Source organism: Aythya fuligula, chromosome 2 (genome assembly GCF_009819795.1).
Source record: "Aythya fuligula isolate bAytFul2 chromosome 2, bAytFul2.pri, whole genome shotgun sequence".
Taxonomy (NCBI): domain Eukaryota; kingdom Metazoa; phylum Chordata; class Aves; order Anseriformes; family Anatidae; genus Aythya; species Aythya fuligula.
Window position 1 is genome coordinate 151700182 of NC_045560.1, and position 17373 is coordinate 151717554.

At 40.6% G+C, this 17373-nt stretch overlaps 1 protein-coding gene across 1 annotated transcript in view; it reads left to right on the forward strand.

Moving 5' to 3' along the window:
* The window catches only part of TG (thyroglobulin), a 156707-nt gene that overhangs the window by 80028 nt on the left and 59306 nt on the right, over positions 1-17373 (forward strand). The window contains exons 38-41 of the mRNA XM_032181163.1: positions 486-708; positions 4149-4242; positions 9864-10023; positions 15324-15523. Coding sequence (XP_032037054.1) covers positions 486-708; positions 4149-4242; positions 9864-10023; positions 15324-15523 — 677 coding nt within the window. The remainder of the gene's footprint in view (positions 1-485; positions 709-4148; positions 4243-9863; positions 10024-15323; positions 15524-17373) is intronic.

Consider the following 17373-nt stretch of genomic DNA (forward strand, 5'->3'; position numbering starts at 1 on the left):
TATTTCTTAATTTTCTGCAATTAAAATTAAGGAGACTGGAATGCAAATCTGTCCTGGTGACAGCCCAAATGAATAATAACCTTTCTTCTCTCTGACCTGAAATAAATATTTAGAGGTTTAGTGTCTTGCTTTTTAGAGTTGGGAATGGGGAAGAATCTGAAAATCTTTTTTTTTTTTTTTTTTTCTTTTGGTAAAAATTCTTATGTATATATTCTAATGTGATATCTAATATGAAATAAATGTTTGCGAAAGTGTTTGGAAAGCACATTAGTTACATGTTTGTATCCAGTAGCTAGCATGTAGCACAGTATGAAGTATTTTACAGGGAGAGAACAACATAAATTTATCTGTGTTCCATTTACAGAAATGAATTAGACACCTAATTCCATTTGCCTGAATTTAAAACTGTTTATTTTCATTTATAAAATGATGTTAACTTAAATAAGAAAATGATTTTTCCTTTGTTCCTCCCCACTATCCAACAGATTTATTCCTGCCTATCTCTGAATCAGATTTAACCCCATCTGTGTACATTCCATCCCATGGAGACTTGATCGGCAAATCCCAGGTGGTGCGCATCGGCTCAGAGTGGAGAAATATCAGCCAGTTCCTTGGGATTCCCTACGCTGCACCTCCCCTTGCAGAGAGGCGCTTCAATCCTCCAGAGCCATTTGCTTGGGTGGAAACCTGGAATGCTACTGTGGCTCGGTAAGGAAGTCCTGTGAGCATCTGCAGAACCAATTGTTTCACCCAGGTGTAGGAAAGTAGCTGGAGTCATGACCAAGTTATTCACGTTCTTTCTTGCAAAAAGAACCTGTAGCATACAGATAAATAGAACTTTGGGACTACGTTTAGCAAAAAGAATAATTTCTCTATCTATATGGTAACACATGCAAGCAACCGAAGAAAAAAGGCAACTTTCAGTACATTCCCTTGAATCTATTAATAACTCCATACATAGTGTATACTGTCAATCTAATTTAATTCTGAGTACGTATTATATTCAAAGAATAATATTTTGTTCCTGCTAAGCTATAAATTTGTAGAACATTGGATCAAATGGGCACTTTAATGCTGGTTTAATCAGAAGCTGTGGTCTAATGAAGATATTCTCAGCCTTGTTTTATCTAGGTCAGGACTCAAATAGGCTTTTCTGTCCAAAAACAGCTGGAAGTACCGAAGCTCTGAACATTTTATGTTCAAGGGGAAACATTAAGGGGAAACAAGACATAGGAACCACATTAGAGCATGGGCTAAATTTCTCCGAAGTCCCTATGTCTAATGTTTCCTGGTGGTTAGCTCTGCCTTTCAGGGCTGACACCACTGCTCAGTAGGTTTACGAAGTTTATGTTGAAGGTATATTATGGAAATGGCATTTGTGTGCATGTTTGTGTTTCATTTAGTCTTATGATATGGGTCTGAATGCCACTGCTTTAGTAAGCTGAAATAACAAGTTGTGACTGTGTATTCCTTGATGAAATAAAACAGGGTTTGAGTGACACTACTAAGAATATATCCACTGTGGAATGTATCGGGACTGTGGATTTAAACAAACAAACAAACAAACAAACAAAAAAAAACAAAACAAAAAAAACAGCAAATAGAAATGTGGCAATAGCTAGGAACAAGGGTCTTTCTCATAGTGCATCTCATAGAAAGCAAAATACAGAGCATGCAAAACACTCCTGAGCAAGCTATGCTGTACACGTACACAGGAAGTTGATACAAGAGAGCTGATAGCTCATCACATTCCTATCGGTTAAAAAGCTGACTGTTCCCTAGCAGGCAGGAAGATTGAAGATCTGCTAGGGAAAAAAAATGATTAAAAAATACCAAAAAAACAAGACACAGCAGACTGAACAGTGAAAAGAAGAGAAAAACAGTGAAAAGGAGAGAAGCAGATGGATTTGGTGAACATTTTTTAGAGGGGATTCCAGAAGTTAGGGCTGAGAACTGAGCTATGTTGACCAAAGTGCTTCCAAGACAGTGAATACTAACCTGAGGTCTACTGAGATTCTGTGTTATCCTCCTGGCCACAGCTGGCCATGCAGTCCTGCTCAAATCCCTGTACCGAGAGGCATGTGTACGTAATCAGTGACAAGCTACATGAGCTGGCAGATCTGGCCAAAAGCTTACATGCTTAAGAAGAGAGAGATTTTGCAAGGGAGCTTGGAGGGAGGATGGCACTCTGCAGACCTGATATAAATCACCCACTGCTGCTTTGGTAGAAACACATCCTGAGGAAACTACAAATTTAAGAGACGTGGAAGCTGTTTGGTCCCTCCACTACTCAGGACTTGTCACCAGAAGTTTCTAGTAAATCCTGAAACTAAGTGAAAAGACCTACAGCCTTATCGTGGGGAGCTGAAAGAGCATTTGCCCTTTGGTGGTCTCATCCTTCAGGTTGCACCTGAGCTGTGGGGGTGTTAACAGCATAACCACAGTAGGCACACAGACTTGTGTACGTTGGAGGGATCTGGTGAGATCGTGGCCTTTTGTTTCTTCAGCTGCATGGTGATGTTAACACATGCACCCTCCACTCTTTGTGCATGCAGACATACAATGGTGTCTGCCAGGATTTTGGTAAGACTCATCTGCCTACATTGGCTCTCTTTGAAGACAATGCCTGGTGTTGCAGTGAGGAGCAGTATAGGGACCTTGGTTAGTCTGCTTCTATCCATTGAATTCTCAGTGCTTCCTTAGGCCAGTGGAATGCTTTACCATTACCTTGCATTATTTATTTAAGATTAAATATATATGTATATATTTGAGCTTAGCTTGGAGAATTACAGGCACTTCAACCTCCATGTATACAAAAAGCATTGACAAATATATTTCTTAGTATATTGGTGTTGCACAATATTTTTATACAATAAATTCACATTAGAATATTGCCAAAGAGAAATATTTGTTTATCAACCTGAACCTGATCAAAGACTTCCAAAAAATAAAAATTAAAATGTCCAGCTGCTGGAATTGCTGTGGACCTGCCTCAGCAGGTAGCAGCCCTTCCTCGGAGTCAGTCTTGGCATGAGTTGGTCCTGGGAGCTGGTGGTGCTGGGACTCCTGATCAGATGCCAAAAATTAAAGAAATAGCTGTAAGCACAGGTAGCGAGTTCTGCTGTACTGTGGAACACTGTGCTGGTAATTCTAGCTGGGGTTCTACCTGGGGATTTGTATTTTTTCTGCCTAAAATGACTTGAGAAGTTTTGGTTGGAGATATGTCCTTATCTATGGCAGTATGAGAGATGTTGAGTAACATCACCTTATGGAGAATCTCCCTTATGGACGACTTTGTAGAATTAAACTAATGCTTGTCCTTTTCCTTGTAATTTTTAATTAAATTTCACCTTCAGTATGACATTTTACAAGGGAGTCAAAAATAATGATTAGAAATAATTCTGCGAGATAGTACTGTCTTTTCCATAGCCTTTTGTTAGCTCCTTCCCTAATAATTTATGACACTTTTACATGATTCATTATATGATATAAATACGTCTGTGAATGAGATGGAACTGGCTTCAAAATAGCTTGCATTTGAACTGCAAAAGTCATCCACTTGCTTCGTGCTGTGGAGCAATCTTGAGCATATGAATATCATATGGATGGTGGCTGGAAAATGATTTTCTGCATGTGGCCAGCTGGCTGAATTCCTATTGAAAGGCTATTTTAACATTGCTAGACAAACAGATTTTTTAAAATGATTTAAAATTTTATTCTTACCATATTTTTACATATGTACGCCACAGACCATTAGGGAAAAAAAAAAAAAAAGCATTTCAGCAAAAGACTGGATTGCATAGGTGTGCAGTCTACCTCAGCAGAACTTCTCTTTCTGGGGATAATTTTCTAGTCCTAATTTTTAAAAATGGTTCTGATTTCCTAGGGAAGGATTATGGTCATAAAAATACGATGTCTTTTTTTATGTTGGTTGTTTGATTTGCATTTGTACATATGTTTGCAAACCTGCCTATTTCTTACTGAGGTGTAAGTAGGGGGCATAATTTTAAATGTGATTGAGTTAAAGTTAATTACAGAGTTAAAGATTTTTTGTAAATTTAAACAATCCATCAAAATATAAGGAAATAGCAGCAGTGGAAAAATAGTACAAGACTTTTTGTTGAAATTTTCTCAATCTGTTTCTGTAGGTCAACTTGCTGGCAACCAGGGGATGGAGAGGCACCGTCATACTTTGTCAGTGAAGACTGCTTATATCTTAACGTCTTTGTTCCTGTCACCACAGTAAGTAGGAGACAAGTTGAATTATTTTTGTAGCTTAGCATTGTCCCTTTTCAGAGCACTTTTAATTTGCGTGAATGATTGTTTTTCATGGGATGTTCACAAAGCACTGCACAGTTAAATTAAACACTCTGATGTCTTTACTGGTGTAAACTTATTCCCTATGGGCTTTCACTTAGCTGCCTTGGGTAATGAGGAGGGTAGAAAATTAAAAGGCTAGAAATGAGAGACAAAAAGGGAAACAAAACACAAGAGGAAAGTGGCAGCAAAGGAGAAGAAAGAAGGGACAGAAATGTCCCTGAAATTACGCAGTTTGTCCCGTGAACGATAACACAACACATCACACCAACGCTTACCACCAGTTGAGCAGCAGCACAAGGTGGTTTTTCTCCTCTTTACCATTCCCTGTTTGCATCCATGGGGGCTATGGTAAGGAATGAGGGTAGCAAGCAATGCTTAATTTGTGTCCTGTCCAAGTAGAATAAAAACAGAGCTTTAAAAGACGACTGGGTTAATGATGCAATCTGAGAAATTGTCACTCTTGGATTTCTCATTCTAAACAAATATAAAATAAAATTTCAAGTTAGAGCCAGACTTAGATGATCAGCCAAATCCCTGAGGGCTGGGAAGAAGGACACTGAGTAACATGTGAATCCCATTGAAGAGCGGGCCCAGAGTACAGGAATGGGTTTTTTATTTCTGCAGTAGCATTCATTTTTGGAAGGTGACAGAAATTTGTGTCTGTCATACTATGTGTCTGGAAAGAGCTGGTCTAGCTACTGAGCTGACAGCAGAGCGCACAGTCCTGTGCAGACCCATTTAATCATAGAAAGACCAAGTATTTTCTCCCTGCAGTCCCAGACTGTCATTTTGTGTCGAGTGCAGTCACTGCTTATTGAAAACATCAGGTTGCTGTCTCAGGCAGTTTGCCATCTCCATTTACCTTATTTGAAAAGCACTGTATTTTCTACCATCTGATAGAATAAATAGGCATTTCTGTTCTCGTTAGCAGTGATGTGGACTTAATCCCTCCTCTCTTTTGTACTATTGTGAGGTAGAAGCAGGTCTGGTCAAGTCACTGTTTCACATGCCTAAGTCTAGCCTAAGAGAGAACCAAAACCTCTGTTTTTGCAGAAGTAGCTGGGAGCAAAAGGCATGGCATTTTCCTGTTTCTTTTTGTGGTGAGCTTCATTTTTAACTCGCATATGGAGAGCTATAATTTTATATTTTCAGCCCATGGAAAGTTAAATTGCTAGTAAATATCAAATATAAAATCTCCTGGAGAGCAGCAAACGCAGAGTTCATTCAGTAGCATTTTGAGCCTGAGCAAGAGCGTAGTCTGGGCACTAGTTCCTGCCACCGAAGGACTCTTTAAGTGTCAAGCCCTGGAGAAGACAAATGACATCACCTCATTTTGCCTCCATAGCTACGTGTACCACACAACCTTCCAAATAAAACTGGCACTCCTGAGGTACTTTTTTCCGCCTATAACCATTACCACCTGTCACACTATTAGAACAAAGCTGCATTTCAGCTTGATGTGCAAAGGCTTAAAATACAAGATTAAAGCTTGAAACTCTTCACTAAATAAGAAGAGAAACCATAACCTCTCCCCTTATCTTGTCCACCTCATATGTTATGCCCATCCTTATTGCATCTCTTGTGTACTCAATTCCTTACAGAGCAATACTGTAGGCTGTTAAAAGCACTGCAGGTTGCCTGGTTCATATCGATCCCTGCATTAATTATCACTCATTAAGTGTTCTATAGTAGCACAGAGAAGATGGTACTGAATATCATAAAGCCTTAGTCTAAAGATTTAGAGCTGACTTGCAGCCTCTCTCCCCATTGAGTGGTAGCACGTGTAGCCTAAGCCCTTGCAGGCACGGGACCACAGCAGAGCTGCTGGTTTCCCCAGAAGAAATCCCCTGCTAGCTAAGCAAGCAGGAGGCATCTGACCGTGTCCCAGCTGGAAGTCTTTGCACAGATTTTACGTCTCAAAGTGCGTCCGTCTGCATTTCATTGCTAAGTACCATGCAAAAACCTGTGCTGAGCAGTAGCCATGTGGCAACTGTGGCCTGTCTGTGAGGAATGTGGTGGCCCTGCTCATCCCAGAGGCCAGTGGGCCTTGCTGGAGCCTTGCACTGTCACTAGTGGTGCTCCATCTGAGTTAGCAATCAAGTGATGGTGGGTGAAGAAGCTGCAGCAGAAGTCAGTAGGCTTTAGTTAAGGCCATGGGTTTCTTCTGCCTTGATAGCTTATCCACCTCATGGATTTAACTGCAGTGCTTGCTTGAATTTTGGTTGAGAACCTGGGGGAAATCTACTTGCATTCAAAATAAATTATCCAGCAGCTAATGTATAGTAAATATGTAAATATGTATATATATAGGCTACCAAATATATACAGAGAGATGATATCAATTGTTTCATTGTCTGAAGCATAGTTCAATTACAGCATAAAAATACTTGTGCTATGCTGTTAAAAAGCCTAACAAGAAATGGGAAGGCAGTCATTTTTAAAAGCCTTCATCACAAATGCCTAAATTCATGAGATCTGAGACTGCAGTCCCTTGGGATTAAAGCTCAAATTATTTTTCATGAAAATTTACCTTTATGTAGGAGAGGGGTCTGTCATTGCTTCATGCAAACTAAAAATGGGGATGCTACTTCCAAACACAGCGCACAGCCCTTGTGCTGCATCTTCCCCTAAATTGCTCCATATATGTTGCAGCAGGCTTTGTTTTGCCCTCTAACTTTTTTCTCTTGTTTTCAGCTTTCTTATCTTTTCTTCAGTACAGTGTTGAGTAAAGTTGCCTGACATACTGTAATATATGCCTTACAAGGCAGCTGGAGGTCAGGGTGTTATGCAGGATGAGGACATACAGGAAATGCCCATTTCCAAACTCAGGCTTAACAGTGGTGAGCTGAGGGGACAGAGCAGGCTTGACATCACATTTGACCACTCTGCTGATGTGTCTCAATGTGATTGCATTTTAGAATGAATTTCCATGTGAAAACAAGTTCTTTCATCTTTGCTTCCCCATTTCCTTCATCTTTACTTTCTGTCCATGCTGTGTGCTGTGCAGAAATGGGAACCAGTGGCAAGGTGCAGTGGATGAGGCAACTTCTCTTCAGAATCAGAAGTTCCTGAGAACAGCACATTTCAGTGCTTGCAATTTTTGGGTGTTTCTTGATAACATTATGGTGTTCATAAGATGCCTCTGAAATAATTACCCAGCTAGACGAGTGAGGGGAGGTAGGGATGCCATTTCAGCACACAGAATTGTGACAAATTAAGGGCAGCTGAGGACAGCTTGTCTCATGTACTTTTGCAGGAGGCTGCAACCATCTCTTCTCTGCTGCTCCTCTTCCTGTACAGCCAGTCGCATTTTTGCTGGAAACCTCCTTTGCCAGAGCAGACAGGATTGCTGTATTTAGCTAAGTTCCATCCAAAAAATGACAGCAGAGCTCAGTGCCTTCTAGCTTCAGGGAAAAACAAACCTCAGATGTACTTTGATGCTGCTGCAGGGGCCACCAGCCCTTCTTTGAAAAACACCACCAGCTGCCAAAGCAAGAAGCAGGATGTGTGTACATGTGTGTGATGGTGCTGCTGAGCAGAGGAGCCTCCTTCAGGATGGTACTAAAGAGGGCAATAGGGGTTGAAAGTGCTGGATGTAAAATTTAGGATGTTTCACTGGTATTTCTTCTGAGTGTCATCTTGGTGGATCTGTAATCTGGTGGAGCCTTCTGGGCAGCTCTGCTGCTGTGCTGGTCATGCAGCAGCAGCCCAGCTGCATGTGTTGAGAAGGTGTAGTGGGTTTACGTGGCAAGGTTTTGGTAGTAGGGGGCCATAGGTGTGGTTTCTGTGAGAAGGATCTAGAAGCTGCCCAATGTTTGGTAAGGGCCCCATTGTTTTCCAGAGCTGAGCTAATAAGCGATGTTGTTTTGCGCCTCTGTGAAAGCATATTTAAGACAGGGAAAAAAACGCTGTGCCACACAGCGGCTGGGAGAGTGAAAGGAGTGAGGAACAGCCTTGCAGGTGCCAAGGTCAGTGTAGAAGGAGGGGGAGAGGTGCTCCAGGCGCCGGAGCAGAAGTCCCCTGCGGCCTGTGGTGAGGATCATGGTGAAGCAGGATGTCCCCCTGCAGCCCATGGAGTACCACGGTGGAGCAGGGTTCCACGCTGCAGCCCGTGGAGGAGACCACGGTGGAGCAGGTGGCCCTGCACCGACAGAGGCTGCCACCTGTGGAAGACCCCTGCTGGAGCAGATTCTGGGCCGGAACTGTAGCCCATGGAGAGGAGACCACACAGGAGTAGGTGACCTGGCAGGAGCTGCTGCCAGTGGGGGAGCCAGGTTGGAGCAGTTTTCTCCTGAGGGATGGACCCCGTGGTACGGACCCATATCTGGAGCAGTTCTGGAAGAGCTGCTGCCTGTGGGAAGCCCACGCTGGATCAGTTCATCAAGGACTGTGTCCCGTGGGTGGGACCCCACAGCACAGGGGACGAGAGTGACCGAGAAGGAGCGGCAGAGAAGAAGTGCTGTAGACTGACCATAACCCCCATTCCCCCATTCCCTTGCGCCGCTCGGGGGGAGGAGTTGGAAGAGGGTGGATGGGGGGGGAAGGTGCTTTTGGTTTCTTTCCTTTGTTTCTCACTTCTCTAGCTTGTTAGTAATAAGCAATAAATCTTACTATCTCCTTATGCCGAGTCTGTTTTGCCCATTACAATAATTACTGCATGTTTTTCTCATCCTTATCTCAACCTTTGAGCCCTTTTCACATATTTTCTACCCATTCCTCTTTGAGGAGGGGGAGTGAGAGAGCGGCTGTGGTGGAGCTCGGCTGCCCACTTGAGCGGAACCACGACAGAAGGGTGCACACTGATGTGGTCCTGCTTTGGGAAAAATCCTGTTTCTGAGGGAAATCAGTTAGCTCTGCAAGGAGCAGCAGCCAATTATAGCTCCTTCCCATGCTGGTAGTGCTGCTGGGTTGTCTCAGTGCAGAAAACCCTCCAGTGCAGGCACAAATCTCTCCAGTGCAGGCACGAGTTCTCCCTGCAGGATCCATCTGTATATCTAGGAAGGGAAAGTCTACATGGGGAATTATGAAGGGACAAGGCTAGGGTCTTGTCAAGTGAGACTAGGCTGAATGTTTGAGTGCTGAAGACTGGAGAGGAGAAATCAGCCCTGCAAAGGTATTGAGTTGGTCCTGCACACAAAGGATCTACCCAACAGGTCTGTTCCTTCTCAGGTTTCCCAGTTGTCTGAACTTGTCATGAGTGTTTCTATAAAGAAATGTTACAGCAAAGACAAGTCTACCAAATGTTCAGTGGCCAATTAAGGGATGGTTTGCCTTGAGCTAACCTGGTAGAGCAGTTTATTGGAACAACAGAGTTGTGCCGTTAGGTCTTCTTTATACTGGGCATAGGATTCAGGGTGCTCTTAAATGGTGTGCAGTTCATTGTGGACAGTTATGTCCTCGAGTTACAGATAGATGGCCAAATATCATCTCGTTGCGCTCACTGTTAAAGAGTTACGAATGGCTAAGATAATTTTAAGGGGAAGATGGTGTTCTCATCAGTGACCTACAAAAGGAGATACCAACCTGATTGTTTATCACTACAGGTCAAAAACATGTCGGTGCTGTTGTTCTTCCACAACGGAGGGAGTGGCAACACTGAAGCAGGAAAGACAACCATAGATGGCTCATACCTCGCTGCAATCAGTAACACCATTGTTGTAACAGCAAGCTACAGGGTTGGGGTTTTTGGCTTCCTCAGTACAGGTAAGTGATGGATTTCTAGAACACAACTGTGGGCTAAATTACGTTCTTAGACGCCTCTGTTAAAAAAAAAAAAAAAGGTTAAGACTTTTCAGAAGTCTTTGGCTTTGGCTTTACTGGGGGGGGGGGGGGAATTATGGGAACTTGATCAGAAGGGAAAGAAGAGAGGATGGAGACGAAGAGGCAAAGAGACAAGAATAAACATCTATATCGAGCTAGACTTCTGTTTGCAAATGAAACTGTGGATACCAGGTATTGTGGAGACACACTGAAATAGGTTATGTATTACATTTACTTATAATTTCAGTGGTGTGTTACTGTGGATGTGGTTTTCAAGGTTTCTGACTTTCAGCTTTTCCATCCACAACATTATGCTAATGCTTTATCACAGAATCACAGAATGGTTTGGGCTGGAAGGGACCTTAAAGTCCATACATTTCCAACCCCTCTGCCCTGGGTAGGGACACTTCCCACCAGACCAGGTTGCACAAAGCCCCATCCAGCCTGGCCTTGAACACCTCCACGGATGGGGCATCCACAGCTTCTCTGGGCAACCTGTGCCAATGCCTCACTACTCTCAGAGGAAATAATTTCTTCCTTATATCTAATCTATATTTTACCTCTTTTAGATTAAAGCCATTACTCCTTGTCCTATCACTGAACCTTTCCCAGCTTTCCTGTAGGCCCCTTTAGGCACTGGCAGGGCACTGTAAGGTCTTCCCGGAGCCTTCTCTTCTTCAGGCTGAACAACCCCAACTCCCTCAGCCTGTTTTCAAAGGAAAGGTGCTCCAACCCCCTGAGGTGCTTCATGGCCCCTCCTCTGGACTCATTCTAATACATCCATTTCCTTCTTGTGCTGGGGCCCCAGAGCTGAGCACAGTGCTTCAGGTATATTGTACTCATATTTAGCACCCTCATGTTTCCTCTGAAGGACTTGCTGTTTAAGAATTCTGTTAGCCCCTTTTACTGTCACAGATGTGACTGCAAATCCACAGTTTCTATTTTTCCATCCCTTTTCCTATAATCCAGTGTAAAGGACACTTTTGCTGTTCTATTACCTGCTAAAACCAATTGCTATTAAAATATATATATATACAAATTCCCATTGTACAGAGGATTTTGTGTTGTGCAAAGAGGTACGTACACATGAAAATGCATATTCACATTTCCCTAAACCTTTTGGTGGTGATGTCTGGTCTTTGTGTGTGTGGTTTGTGTGTGTGTGTGTGTGTCTCTTTTATTAGATATGCTTGTTTAAGCAAGTAGGGAATGCTTTTCTTTCTACCATTGTTTAGTTCTGGCTGGGGAAAGGGAATATAAGGTAAAGAACCATAGTGGGAAAATGCAACAGTTGCAAGAGGAGTTTGACTTCCTCAGTGTGGCAGACAATCCTTTTTCTCTCCAGTAGACACTTCAGTAGCTTTGTAACCTTTAGCAGTTTTTTCCATGCTTGCAAATCATGCATACTTTGCATACATGCAGCATACTTTGCAGCATAATTCTTTTGAATATCCACTGTTGGTGACACTGGGTGAATTTTGCCTTGTTTGGGGTTATTGATGCAGCTATTCACATTGTTTCCCTTTTCTGTTGTCCTTTTTTGTTCAAAGCTCACTCCCAGCAAAGCCTGTTCTTCATTCAGTATCTAGAGGCCTGGAACTACAAACTCCTTAGTCATTTAGATATGAAGCTGGTAATAGGTGTATCTGGGGAAAGAATCACAGTTTTCATCACTGCAAAGCGGATGCTTATGAAAGTGATACTGTGGCTACATTCTGGCTAGAGCCAAATGAAGTGTGGATATATGTTTTGCAAGCTTCCATTACGCAGCACTGCCTACGCGTTACTCACTACCCTCCTTCAACCTTGTGAATCTCACCTAGCTTTCTTCCTAAGTGGAAACTGCTAGCTGGGCTGAATATTTCATAGCAGCATTTATACTGAAGTCCATAGTATAGGGAGCAGGAGGAATTTTCCAACCTCCGTTTCACAGGGATCTGCATTCATGTCCCACAAAAGCAGTACATGAGCATTTGTTGTACTGAATTGACATTGCTGCAAACCTTCAGATAGAGGTGGCTTGCTACAGCAGCTTTGGACCATGTGTTGGGTAGGAGTATTCAGGAACATTCTCCTTTGAACTCTTGAGGTGGGGCCAGGAACAAGTGCAGTCTTTTGTCCTCTTCCCCCACTGGAAATCCTTGGTGTGCATTTAGGAAAATCCTGTTGGTCCTGAGGGAAGTGGAGCAAGCAAGGCGACTGTTTTCAAGGAACAGGCTAAGCACCACATTCATGGGAAGCCCTAAACATTCTTTCAGTGTCACACTCCAGCCTCCCCATGTCTCCTTCAGTCCATGAGGGTTAGATATATCTGTACCAGGCTCATAGTCAATGTGGATTTTCAGTCATACCAATTCCAGCAAGCAGTGCTCCCACTGCAATTTTTATTCTTTGCTCCACTGCAGGCTGATGGAGTATCACTAACTTCTTCTCTGGACATGAATAGTACCCACTGGAGATTTTCAATTAAATTTTTCAAGCTGGCTCAAATCTCAAGATTGAAACCAAACCCTTAATGATATTTCAGGGATGTTTTCATTTTTGCTTAAAATCTTGGGTGAATCCTGGACCTTTGCTACAATTTTCAAAGGGGAAGGAGTTCACACTTAAGATTGTGGGGACATTAGGAACAGGGCTGTTAGAAGGTCCTGAAACTACAAGCAAAAGTTATGGTCCTCTAAGAGATATAGATTTCATTGTCCAACTAAACAAAGTTCTGAATCTTCCCTTTTGACTTGCCATAAATTGCAAAACTGGAAATGAAGGGTTTAAATTGAGGTTTTTGGGGAGAAAGGATAGTGAAAAAAAAAAAAAAAAAAAAAAAAAAAAAAACACATCAGATTTCATTGTTGCTTGTTTGATTTTTTATGTCTGCAGTGGTTTTGGCCTCCTATTGACATGTTTTTTTGTAGGGAGTTAAAACTCACTTATTCTTTTAAATATACTGAGAGTTTAATTTAATTTCCTGTCACCCATTAAAGCTGCAAATAGTTCTACTATTCTACTAGTCACATTCTTACTAGTGTTTTTACCTATAACTTTGCTTCCAGAAAAGCTAAGGTGAGTTGCCAGTGATTTGGATGGCAAGGGTATAGAGAACGTGGTCACATTTTTAGGCCTACTTCTTGTAAAAGAGTCCATGATGTCGTATTAAACAGGATCTTCTTGCTTCAATTTAGCACTATTGTTTTTCTCCAGTTTGGTAATAACAGAAATGCATGTGTTTGACATTGTCTGCTTCCTTCTGAATACCAGTTTCTTTTCATTCTCCCGTGGTCCCAGGAATGTGATATTTTCCTGCAAAAAGAGATTTATATCCAAGGCTATCTCTCTAGGAACAAAAAAGATTCACTTGAGATGTAAAGATATATTTCTTTTGCTCTAACTACTGTGAATGCCAGTGCATGCATCAGTTCCCCAGCATGGTACATATCACAACCTGTGCTTTTTTCTCCAGAACCAGAAGGAACTATTTATATTTCCCTCCTTGGTCTTGCTGTTTAGCCTACTGGTAGTGAGGCAAAATATGGCTAAAACATTTACATGGATTTCACTTCCTCTGGGGAGTTCTTGTGAGGCCTGCAGCAAGCCCTTGAAATGAGTTGGTTTTTTTTTAACAGCACAGGGTGGCTTCGTTGCTGGACTGAGAACTGTGGGAACTGATCACTGTGGGCAGAACAAACTCAAAAAAACCCCTAAGCACTAAGGCAAGGAAAGTATTTCCTCCATTGTTTAACTGCTGTGGCTTGGCTTAATCAGTTAAAACTATGACTATAGGCAGAAGGTTGTAGTTCCCATTTATTCACTTCGTCTGTCCTCCTGAAAGGACAATTATAGCGACAGCTATTGTGATATGGGTATCTTTAAGAACTGCAAGGATATCAATCATCTGGTCTCCTCTGTATTCTATTCTAAATTAGTCTGTGATATCTCAGTAATTCATTACAGTAGTTGTGTGGATATCTTCTACAGGATGTATGCTTTCAATCATTCTTAACCTAAGAAAGGGTTAACTGTCCACCAAGGTTCAGCTTTTCATTCCACTATCTGTACTTTCGCTTCCCTAGTGTACTGCGTCTTTGAGTTTACTCCTTAAAAGTGTGCTATTTGATCTTGGCAATGGAATAAACAAATAGTTTGAGTTAGGCTTCTATTCCCGACTTTTCTGTTTTCTCTTGGCTTTTTTTCTAGTTTTAGATGTGGATAATTTTGAATCATTAAGAATGAATGGTTCATTGTGGATTAAAAAGAAGTAGATAGTGAATGAATAATCATTCTGTCTTCCTTTCTTAGAGACTGTGTAGGAATTATTTTTTTTCTGCTTTTATTGATATAAACTTCAGCTGGACTAGGGAGGTTACATGACCAGATGTTTTCAACATTAGTTTTCTATTAATTGAAATATCAGTTTACCACTGGGTGGTGTTGAAAATAAGGTAGTCTTTTCAGTAGTGATGGCTAAATATTAAAAATATACAATTATTTTTCATTTTAATGGGAACAAAAATATGAATACTTACACTTCATACCTCTATCAGTTGGACATAGGTCAATCTGAAAGTATACATACTGAGATATTATAAATTAGAGGTATTACTTGTAAGTATGGTTAAAGAAATCAAAGATGTTGTGACATAAATGACATAAAAGACAGGCTAGGTGAAAAAGAGATACAGGAAAGATGCAATAAGATGTACTCCAGAGAAATAGTCAAATGAATTTAGCAAACACTGATTTTTGCTTGGTTTTAATTCATTTTAAGCCCGAGCCTGGATTCATGTCTCCTCCTATGAGGCATCTAAATGAAGCTTAAAAACTGGAGCAATGATTATTTCAGGGGTTTAACAAATAAGGAAGCATGGTAACTACCCTTGGTTTGGTAGATGAGTTCAAATTTTAGGTTTACAGTTCTGGTATCTATCATCTCTCACTTTCACCAGATCTGTACCAGATGTGTATCTTAACTGAACAAGGCCCAGAGCATTGTATGCTAGCATGGAGAGCTTTTTTTGTTTTGTTGTGATTTTTTGTTTGTTTGTAAAATAAATAAATAAATAAATAAATAAATCTGTGACCTTGGAAGAGATATCTATAGACTTTTAAACTATGGAAAAGACTACTCCATCCTCTTATGCTCTGGTATCAAGGTCCAGCTGCAAGAGCTGCTAAAAATGTAACATTAATGAAAAAATCAAATGTTTTTAGGTTAATTTCTTCTCATATTTCTTTATTTCCCACAACAGGCTCTTCTGAGGTGAGTGGAAATGCTGGCCTTTTGGATCAGTTGGCAGCTCTGAAGTGGGTGCAGCAGAACATTGCTAGCTTTGGAGGAGATGCAAGTCGTGTGTCTATAGGAGCTGACCGCAGCGGGGCGGACATTGTCAGCATTCACCTACTCACAGATACAGCCGATATGGATCTCTTCATGAGGGCATTGTTGATGGTAAGCTTCAAATTCATTTTGAAAGCATGTTGTTACACAAGTAAGGATGATGTAGAACGGGGATGCTGCTTTTATTTCATTCATACCTTGGCAGCACTAATATAACTGTTGTTGCTGTAGTTATTTTTCCTCTCACCTGTGATTGCTGTCTCCAGGAGCTATGTGTTTCACAAGGATGTACAAGAGATGCAACTCAATGATTGATTTAGTCATATTAAGAATCTTTTTTTCGTCACTGTGGTTTTTTATGTTATATAAATAGTCTTGTTTCATAACTTACAGGGACAACAGTAGTTTCTGTTCCATAAATACAGTTGTTTATCATCAGTTTTTAGACTCTAGAACTGATGAGCCAAACATCCGCATGTTTAAAGTATCCAGTCTTTATCTGATCTCATGACACATGCTAAATCTCGTTTAAAAGAAAATGCAAGTTTCAGAGACTCAAAAATCTGTTCACCCACAGGTTTGCTGCTAGCTCGGGTCTTTTTCACAGCTACCCCAAGTGTTCTCTACTTTTACAGCACTTCCCATGCTAAATTTCAGGAGTATAGGTCAGCTCAATCAGCTTCAATATTACCATTGATCTTTACAGCCTCAAATGAGAGTAGTGTGCTGTGAACTGAAGGTTAATCTTCAGTAGATTTTTATATATTCAGCAGAAACTGTACATGGACAAAATGATCTATCTGCTTGTAGTCTTTACTTGGAAATGTGAGCAGAAGAAAAGAATTCTCAGTCCAGGAAACATATAGCCCAGTTTATTAAAATCTTGCCTTGAAAATAATGATGTCTCTATTTATTACTTGATTTCTTGTCAGTGAGCCTTTGCTCCAGGAAGCATATCTTGCCTTTTTCATCTATATGTCTCTACAAGATCATTTTAATTACATCACTAGTGGGGAAGACAAGGGAAATTGTTAAAAATTACAGTACAGTAGCAGCTGGGTTTTTTATTTTATTTTATTTTATTTTATTTTATTTTATTTTATTTTATTTTATTTTATTTTATTTTATTTTATTTTATTTTATTTTGTTTTATTTTATTATTATTTTTTTTAATGTCAGTCTCAGGTAACTCCTCACACAGTTCATAGATTTTTACTTGTCTCTTAGCATAGCAGGTAATTTGCTAGTAGAGTCCTTTTCTCTCAGGATACAGTTCCATCCTACTCTTTCTCTGAAGTCAAAACCCCTTTACTTAAAACAGGCTGTGATGTGGTCCTGGTAAGGGTTGTAACAGGATGTAGTGGAATTTACAAGTTGAGCAATTGATGAAAGGGAACTGCAAGTACTTCTTTGCTTAACGCTATCACTGGAGTTCCACATTACATCTTTTCTTTTTTTATAAAATAAGTTTTGAACTCCTTTCTGTTCAGCAGGATATTGAACATTGAAAACGGTAAAAAACAGTGGCAAGCAGGCAGATATATCAATCCTTTCCATAGATTAAGTGTCTGCAAAAGCAATTTTCTTTCTGAAACTGTGAAGACCATTGTCTCAGCAAAAGCAGGATTGCCCATTTATTTTAAGGTACTATTAAGAGTTAATCCACGCAGTGTCACAATGGATTTAGTTGTGAAATACACTGATAAAATAAAAAGTAAAAATGATAGCAGCAGCTCAGCTATGTACTTTTTTTAATGTAATGATGCATAAAGCAACTTTTGATTTACTCAAATTTCTCAACTAGACCTCCTGTAAATGGATGTCTTGTTTTATTTGTTTTTTTCAAGATGACAAAAAATTCTAATTTTACTGTAGAAAAGGAGATGCACACAGACAACAAATTATGAAACTGAGAATATATAACAGATATAGATTCCCTGAGGGAAAATCCCATGAATCAA